Source organism: Argiope bruennichi, chromosome 3, assembly GCF_947563725.1.
Source record: "Argiope bruennichi chromosome 3, qqArgBrue1.1, whole genome shotgun sequence".
NCBI lineage: Eukaryota > Metazoa > Arthropoda > Arachnida > Araneae > Araneidae > Argiope > Argiope bruennichi.
This window is the reverse complement of record NC_079153.1, coordinates 90260763-90270320: the sequence shown is the minus strand read 5'-3', so window position 1 is coordinate 90270320 and position 9558 is coordinate 90260763. Positions and strand designations below refer to the sequence as shown.

Sequence of the window (9558 nt, the reverse complement as noted above, 5' to 3'; positions counted from 1 at the left end):
CTTTCTAGGGCTTACTACTAAATTTCATCGATCTTTGTATGAAGTTATGTAGGTTAGCTTAAGTTCTATAAGACAGAAATTTAGAGGCTTCAGTTCCTCATGTCACACAAAATGGTGTACCTTCATTTGTTATTTAGTTAACTTAATTAAATTTATCTAATAAGCTAAATGAATCACTTCTTGTAAGGTAATCTCAATCCTAAAAATATTTTAATAAATCATGACTAGGTAAAAATGGCTTTCTTTCCAAAGTAAATTAACAAAATTTATTAAAAATTTCAGAATTTAAAATTGCAGAACAATACAAGATGCAACATAGGAGAGAGAATATTTACCTAGACAAAATATTCTCTTGCTAGCTAATATATATAATTTACAAATATTTTAAAGATATTGTTAAATGTAATTAAGTCAAAACTTTCCTTTTTAAATGGTTTTAGCAAGTCCAGAATTGTTACTAAACATAAAATGTGAATATCATGAAAAAAAAGTAACTTTTTTATATCCAGGTATTTTAGCAAAAGATTTTAGTAGTTAGCAAGCAGAAAGCTTTATGTAAATTAAACACTGTCTGGAGACATCAATCAGCAGTGACAGTGGAGAGGAAGCAATCGTTGTCAAAAAATAAGAACGTTCCACATCATTTTATAATCTTTTTGTAAAAAGGGAAGCATATGGCATTTTGTTGTTCTGTGCATGTCTAAATCACCAGCCATCTCAGAAGCGTGAGTCAGAAGTTTAAATACATAAATATTCAGTAAACAGCAATTAAGTTGAAAGTAACAAAACATTACTCATAATTTTTTTATATATTACAAAAAAATTTTCTAGCATATATATATTTTTTTTACATTAATTTCCATTGTGCCTTTGAAGAAGTATTAGAAATTAGAAATCTCTTTGCAATAAAGCACTCAAGAAGTGACAAAAAATATGATTTGCTATTTATTTCAATTTGTGATTGCATGATTTCTTGATCAAAGCTACAAAAATAAGAATTTTTAATGTATAGCTGGTTTTAAAAATATACTCAGTGGATTTAAAACATTGAATGCAGTATGTTGCATTCTGATTGCTTTATTTGTTTCACTTATATTCTAAAAGTTTCTAAAACATTCTATATTGCTTTACTGAAATCCTAAACATTTTTTTTTAATACACATAAGTTCAGTTTCTCTAAAGTATGTTTCGCTCTCTGTAGTGCTTGCCTTGTATTTTACAATTGATTACTTTATTTCTGAGTTTTAAAATACTAAAATTACAAAGAAGTCATGATAATACAGAACTGAGCAGTTCTGTATATTGCTAGAATACTTACCTTTTAAACAAATGAATGTTCTAATCATGCTCTAATAAATAATTCCCAATAACGTAAGTAATAGAAATATGCTTTCAGTTAGAAAATGTTCTAAATGATGCAAGGATTATATTTTATGTTAATAATCAATAAATTTAATAAAAAAATTATGAAATTCAAATTTTTTATATAAATCCTATTAGTCATATCTAATGAAATTTCTTGACAAAAAGCTCTCGGATCAAATTTGCATCATTCAATCCTTATTTTAAATATCTTAGAACAAACAAAAACAGTTATCGAATTAGAAGTGAAACATTAATATTATATCCAGATTATTTGGTTAATATGATCTAATTTTATTTTGCAAGTTTTTGAATGTTATGACAATTTAATGAATAATTGAAGAAAAGGAATATTAATCTAATAGTCTTATAAATATACTTTATATGCATTAAGCATTTATATAGTATTTTTTTTCTTTCAAAAAACTAATTTGTTTTATTCTTAATGGAAATATTAATAGTATAAAAAAGCAATTATCATTGGGAAATTCTTTTATAATTAAACATAATTCAATGCTCACTGAAAATTAATGAAAATAAATGTATCGAATGTAAAAGAATATTCTTTTATATATCAGAGGCTAAGTCATTTTTATTTTGATAAACATGTAACAAATTTTAATTATTATATATTACACTATACAGAAAATGGAAATACTTCACAGAAATTAATGTTTACGTTTTTTCTTCTTTTTATGTTTATGATGTGATTTTTTCTTCCTCTTTTTATGTTTATGTTTCTCTTCAGATGAGCTATCAGAAGATGAACTTGAAGAACTATCAGATGATGCCAACAAAGCTTGCAACTGTTGAACCCTAAAAGAAAAATAAAACATAAGGGTGGGCGAATAGAAATTAAAATTAAAGTATGAATGATTTATCACAATGAGAAATAAACTAGATTAATGAATTTTATGTTATTTTAACTTTAATTGATAATAATTTAACACAATTTAAATTATTACCAGTAACTTGTGTCTTGTATGATGCAAAAATAATTTACAATGCTCTCTATAAGACAGACCATTGAAGCTAGAGTTGCTGTCAAAGCAATAGCATATAGTTATTTCTTGGGGATAGGTGCTTATTAAAGAAGGACTAATTAAAATTTTAATTAAAATAAATAAAAATATTTACATTTTACTTCAATAACTTTGGGATATATCACTATATGGAAACAATTTTTTAAAATATTAGTTTTCCAGCAATACAATTCTATTTTTAAATATTTTTTTCCTCTAATTTTAATATTTTTCAAAAGATTTTTAAGTGCATTTTACTTAAATGCAGTTTCAGCAGCTACATTTATACAAATGTATGTTACAACAATCTTAAGCAAATATTTTGAGTGCATCTTAATGTTGCTAAATAGAGTAAATTTTAAAAATAAGAATAATATTACTAAATCATGACTCAAATTCTATTATGCTATTTTTTATGAAGCTATTATCATGCTATTTATAGGCAGAAACCAACAAAGCATGGAGAAGATGAGTAGGTAGTGAAAAAGTTATAACCAAAAGTCAGTTAAAAAAAAGATTTTAAATTATTGATTGAAAGCAATTATGTATTTAAATCAAAGTTAACTTAGGAGATGCCATAAAATTTTGAAAGAATATTAAATATTAATTTCAATGTTTACTGCTAAATATTTAATTTGCAATTTACAATTCCAGTCTTTAAAATAAATAATATTAAAAAAAAAAAAAGAATAGTGTTAATAGATAAAAACGTAATAAACAGCTTTAGGCAATGAATTAATGGACCTATTTATTTCTGCAATTTGGAAAACTTTTAGAAAATAATTTCTCTTAAAATAGAATGATTGAATAACATAAATAATCATATGAAAAATAATAATAACAACACATGTAGTTTAAATAAAAATAAAATTTTTAATCTGATTGAATGAGGAACTAAGAATTTTTCCAGCTGTCATAATTTCAATCTTTTGGAAGGTTTAACATTACTGGTGCAAAAGTAAACTTACAGAGCTTAATAAATGAGATTAAATTCTACTTTTTCTACATTTTTCATTTCAAAAATGCATTAGAATTACAATACATTTTTAACACAACTGTTATTCATTTTGTTTCAGCATAATAAAATTTTATCTCAACATTTCATTTAATGTATCTATTAACAAATAAAATATCATGCCTGAAATATATTTTATTTTATATTATTTATTTTAATAAGCAGCAGCAGCTTGTGCACAGTGATGTACTACATTATATTGCACAGTGATATCCTTCAACATACTGTAAAATTTACTTTTTCTAAAGATTTTTGAATAATAACAAAAATATTAACAATTATTTAATTAATGCAAACACATTTAATATTTTAAAAGCAAAGAAGCAACACTAATTCTTAATTAACTTTAAATAAAAGGTAAACTTCAAAATTAATGTTCATAATTATTTTTCCTGCATTACTTACTACCTCTTTTACAAATATTTAAGCAAATGTAGATGAACAATTAAAAATTCATTAAGTTACAAGATTAAAAGCAATACACAAATACAGGCTTTACTGAAAATAGTACTGAGGGGGCAATATTTTCATTTATTATTAAACATCCATAATTTCTTTTTTTTTAAATTGGAAAAACACCTAAAACAATGCTTCTATGTCTCTTTAAAAAAAAGACATCAAGGTTTTATTTTATTTCCTTCACACTAGCTAAAGAAATGTATATAGAATGAACATATTTTGTTACTGTATATGTACAGAAGCAGAAATTGATATTGTCTTAAATGTTAGTTAACATTATTTATGACGTACTCTCTCACAAGGAATATACACATATCATATCCCACTACATTTTTACTAAAGATTTAAAACAATAAAAATAAAAAAACAATCATGGCAAAATTAATTTGTGATTATATTACAATATTGGAAAAAAAATAGGGGTAATATAAACTTATGTACAAGCCCACATACTATGTTAATAATAATAGTTCCACTTTTTATTTAATTCCAGTTTAATGCAAACTACGGAAAGTTTCAAATTTTTAGCATGATAATGTGAAAAATTAATAACACTTTTCAATATAGAAAGTTCATTCTTTTCTTCATTCATTCATAAACAAAAGATGTATGTAGCTTCTTATAAAAGAAAGCCTTTGTATCAAATTAAGCAAAACAGACAATTTGTATGATATTGTAGTTAGCTTTATACACTTATTATATTTACTTTTAATATAATTTGTTGAAATATTAAAAAAAAATATATTTCTTATGAATAAACTTTTTATTTTCTTAAAAGCTTTAGATATAAAAACAGAAAGGGGGAAAAGAAAAAAAAAAGGAGTATTTATGGAAAAATATAATATATTTGAGAATAAGCAAAATTGAACATGTAATGTATAATTTCCAGAAAGAAGCAAATAAAAAACATATAATTCTAGTGGGAAAAAAGACTCATGAGTAAGTACCTTTCTAGTTTTTCAGCTTTTCGCTTTTCAGTTAAGAAATTATGCATAGGATCTTCATGTATCTAGTAAAAGAAGAGAAAAAGGTATAGGTCATTTCAAAACTATGGAAAAATAATATTAAACCATATTAATTTTATCTATTATTTCACAATAAATGTAAATAATTCCCAATAAACATTTCCTGAATTATGACTTATTATAATATAATTATATATGCAATATCAAGTAAATGTGCCCAGTGATTTGAATTTCAAAAATAAAACCTTAAATTTAATGTTATTTAAATTAACATTTGTCTTTGATTATAATTTAGTAGGAAGTACAATCCTTTTCTCAGTCAATAGATTACATTATCCTTATTGACTTCATAGAATTTTGTAAATCATATAGCTCTAAATAAATTCAATTTTTAATAATGTAAGGAACAATAAAGTAATCAAATAATTTTATAAAGTGATAGTAAAATTAATTTTATCTGAATTTTTCAAGAATAATTTTAATCAGAAAAACTCTAATAAAAATTTTGTAATCAGAAAATAAATATCAAAATCCTAAAGATAAAATTTTAATTAACATAACTAAATCATTAACACATCATTAACACATTTCGCAAAATGATATATCAAAATTATTTATTTGAAAACCTTTTTGGAAGCAGAAAATCCTTCCAAGTTGATAAGGAAAAATATATCAATAGACTCACATAGCGGAACTTCTCAATTTCTGCATTTCCAGTCACAAATAATGGGCATTCTCTGTCACCTGTTCTGTGTCCATATGTTTTACATCTCCAGCCTGAAGTAAGATATACTAATTAAAATTAAAAATAGCAATAACAAGCACTGTTAAAAAGAAATATTATCTAAAACACCTTTTGACTTACAGGTAAATAAAATTGGCTAAAATAAAATTGATATGCAAATTATTTCATATACAATAATCTATGAAGTTCAACAAAAAACTATAATAACAAGCCAAAGAAAATAAAATTACTACACTTTATGCTCGACATGAATGATGACACCATATTTGATAACACACGTTTATTGCATTTTATGGAATATATAATGATTATTTACATATGCAAAATTAATATTCAAATTCAAATCTCATAGTTATCTCTGGAGCTCCTATGAAGATACACACTCAGCAAAATTCACCACTCATCTCCCACGTAACTATTCCTCTCTCTTCACTTTAACTGTTTTGGGCATGGGACTGGAATAGATATGTGGAGGTTAGTGGCATAACATATTACGTTCTTAACTTTTTTTTAAAGCATGAAATGGGTACTCTACTAACTCTCCCCTAGAGGGTAGAAAATAAGATAAATCATTCAGATGTAGCAAAGAAAGCCAGTTCGAAAAATCAGGAAAGCTTAATCAACATCAGAATTTTTCAACAATATAATAATATTTTTATAATATGTAACCAAAATTTTACAAATAATTTAAGTATGCAGCTTCTTCTCCCCATTCCCTTCATAAATTAATTCTAATTAAACCTGTATTAATGCTAAGCTTAAAAAAAAAGAAGGAATTTTTTTACAAAGAATAAATTATCTTTTTTTTTTCTCCTCATATTTAATTAAAACTCACTTAAGATTGCATATAAAATGTATTTAATAGAGATATATTTAATCTTTAAAAAGTTTTCTGAACTTCATACCAATGAAATCTCATCATAATTTCAGCCAAAATTTTATTTTAAATTGCAGGATAATATATTATCCCTCTTACTGCTGATTTTATTAAAATCACTATTTTAATGCATATAAAAACTAGTTCAAATAGTTTTTTAAACAACCATAGTGTCAATCATAGAATCATAGTAATATGCTACTCAATAACAGTATGATATAATTCAAATTTGCAATAATAAAAGATACTTTAACTCAGTCACAAATAATGATGGCAGATGAAAATAGACAAACTTCTAACTCATGGAAAATGTGGGATAAACAGTTGGAGGAGTATTCATTGTAGTATGCTGATAAATAATGAAATAAATATTAAAGAAAAATATACATTAAAATAATTCAAATAGCAAAAAAAAAAAAAAAAAAAAAAAAAAAAATGTCCATAGACCACATAATTTTATCATTTTATGATAATAAAATTAAAATTTATAATTTTAATAACTTTTTGGTAACTAACTGAGTACTTAGAAACTCATTTCCTTTAACAATTCCATTGAATTGAAATATATATATATTTCATGCAAAAGAGACAAAAAATAATATTTTAACTAACAATACCAATTTGTCATAATAAAATTCCATAGGATATGATCATGTCAGACTTTTATGGAGAAAAAATATAACATGTTAATGTACATACTCAATTTTTATACAATAATAAAATACAAATTCAATACAGGTATATATTTAATATTTTTTTAAAAAAGAAATTCTTATTATCTTAAGTAACAATAATAATGATGTCTTTGAAAAATTATAAGCATTTAGCATGAGAAATATTTTTAAAAAAATATTTATTAAAGAAATTAATCACAAGTTTTTGTTTTATTTCCTTTGAAAGTATGTGCATGTGTTTTTAAAAAAATTAATAGCTGTATCTTTTTATTTGTTTACAGCTCATAAAAAAATAGCATGTTTGTAATAATAGATTTCAAAACAAACATGAAAAGGATTATAAAACCTTAAGGTGACAAGACGATACAAAAATTAAAAATATAATAAATTATACTTTGATTAGATTAATTTTTTTATGAGTTTATACAAATTACAATCACAAAGAGGAATGATATTTGTACTGGAAATCATTATGCGAGATCACCAACTAAGCATAAAATTACAGAAATTTCATTAATAAAGATTTATAAAAAAGAATTGGAAAAAAGTTTAAACATATTTCCCCCTAAAATTTGATACTGTTTTAGGCTTTCTGAATAACATTGTAATTTATGTTATCAATATATTTAAAATATAAATGCAAATTTTCTACATTACTATCATACATTTCATGACTTTCACTTCTTTTCCAAGAGGCATCCATAATCCTTTTGATGGTGCTTTTGATAAGAATTCCCGAGCCTCTCTATTTTCAGGTAAATCAGGAATGCAATCTTCTGGGTGCTCTTCTTCTTCTTTAACTAATCCTGGGGGAGCCTGCCCATAACTGTAAAAACAAAGAGCGAAATAGCAGTTGTTGCTGCTGATGTTACTTTTATCATGTTCAATAGCGTATTGATAATCATTAGGCTACTTTTGAAACAGGATATTGAAATTAAGGTGTAATGGCTTGTCTCTCTCAAAATGGGATATTGTGGTTAATCCCAGTAACACTGAGAAGATAAATGAAATTTATGATTCAAATTTCTGAGATGTTTTGAAACATTTCAGAAGATATGAAACAGAACTGTTTCAAAGAGTAAAAGATAAAAATTTGTAGAATTAACCCACTATTGATTCAACATTTTACATTATTTTCTAGCATATTGATATAAAATGTAACATAATTTGGTGTAATTAATAAATTTAATTAACTGTTTAAAGATCGTAAAATGGTTATTTCTTATTAAAATATGATTTGTGTTTAAGAAATTTGCAAGATTTAATAACATACAGGATTTTGAGAGCAGAAAGATGTTTCAAACTTTGTTATTTAATTGTATTAAATAGCAGTTGAATGAATATAAACAGATAAGTAATTTTCATACACTTCGAATAGTGCATTAAAAGTTGAAATACATGTGAGACAATGCTACAAATGCTTATGCTACAAGGTGCCTAAAATTTTTCTTTATATTCTTTATAATGAACTATTATAACTCTTTTAATGTATATTATATTATTACTCAGGGTAAAAATAACCAAATAAAAACATCAAAATATAATTAAAATACTATTTATATAAAAATATATTATTCTTCATAATACTTACCAAGCATTAAAAATATATATCATATCACATTAAAAGATATTGAATTAAATGAGAATCAACATATTTAGAATAATGAGTATTCATGATTGATAGTTAAATAAAATTTATTTGTTAATATCAACTACCATCTAAATTAGTTCTTTAAATAACACAAAAAAATTGATATAAATAATCTGTACCAAATAATGATATTTAGATTTTTAGCACTCCTAATGTCCTTAATATTAAAACACAAAATTTATCATGATTAAAACAAAATTTAAAAAAAAATGAATTTATTGCCCAGAACTAGAGTAATCAACTTTATTCGAAATTGAAAAGTTTATAATCAATTATATATATTACGAATAAGACAAACTACAAATTTAACTTATAATCTATTATTAGATTAATAAATATTTCTCCAAAATTAATTAACACGGCGACTGCGAAAACAGAAAATCGAATTAATTAATATAATTTATTCGATTATTTTTGGTCACTTTAAGTTATATTTAATTACTGGTTCTTGGTAATAAAGATATGGAAGAAATTTGGTAAATTTTTAAAATAATTCCATTGTTGAATGGCATGTCATGTAAATACTGCCTTACAATGTGTCATAATGCTTCAGAACTTGAACACGTTCGACATCTCGTCCTTTCTTCTTGCTTTCTGGACGATGTTTTTTCTTGTCTTTTTCCCTACTAGCCATTTAAATGAGTAAAAATTATTAATGCATAATAATACTTTCCATTCTTTTATACAAACAACTTCAAAATCATTAAGTAATGCTAAAGATTATTACTTTCCATGTCATTCTCAAAATGTAAACATAATGACAAACCTAAGAGTTTGGCATACTTTGG

The 9558-nt window shown here is 24.0% G+C and overlaps 1 protein-coding gene across 1 annotated transcript; it reads right to left on the bottom strand.

The window, feature by feature from the left end:
• Positions 1-1926: 1926 nt before the first annotated feature.
• On the bottom strand, positions 1927-9548 carry LOC129963317 (retinitis pigmentosa 9 protein-like). The gene is made up of 5 exons (XM_056077617.1): positions 9304-9548; positions 7785-7945; positions 5509-5600; positions 4806-4867; positions 1927-2178 (listed from the first exon to the last, which is right to left on the bottom strand). The coding sequence occupies exons 1-5, from the start codon at positions 9402-9404 to the stop codon at positions 2031-2033; spliced, it is 564 nt and encodes a 187-aa protein (XP_055933592.1). The 5' UTR covers positions 9405-9548; the 3' UTR covers positions 1927-2030.
• Between the last annotated feature and the right edge of the window lie 10 nt (positions 9549-9558).

What these genes read in the sequence shown, in the direction of transcription:
- LOC129963317 (XM_056077617.1), bottom strand. Translation starts at nt 9,404, where the DNA reads ATGGCTAGTAGGGAAAAAGACAAGAAAAAACATCGTCCAGAAAGCAAG. An exon ending in AGAAGTGAAAGTCATGAAAT is followed by an intron (nt 5,601 to 7,784) that starts GTATGATAGTAA and finishes ATCTTACTTCAG; the next exon opens with GCTGGAGATGTAAAACATAT. An exon ending in AAATTGAGAAGTTCCGCTAT is followed by an intron (nt 4,868 to 5,508) that starts GTGAGTCTATTG and finishes TTCTTTTACTAG; the next exon opens with ATACATGAAGATCCTATGCA.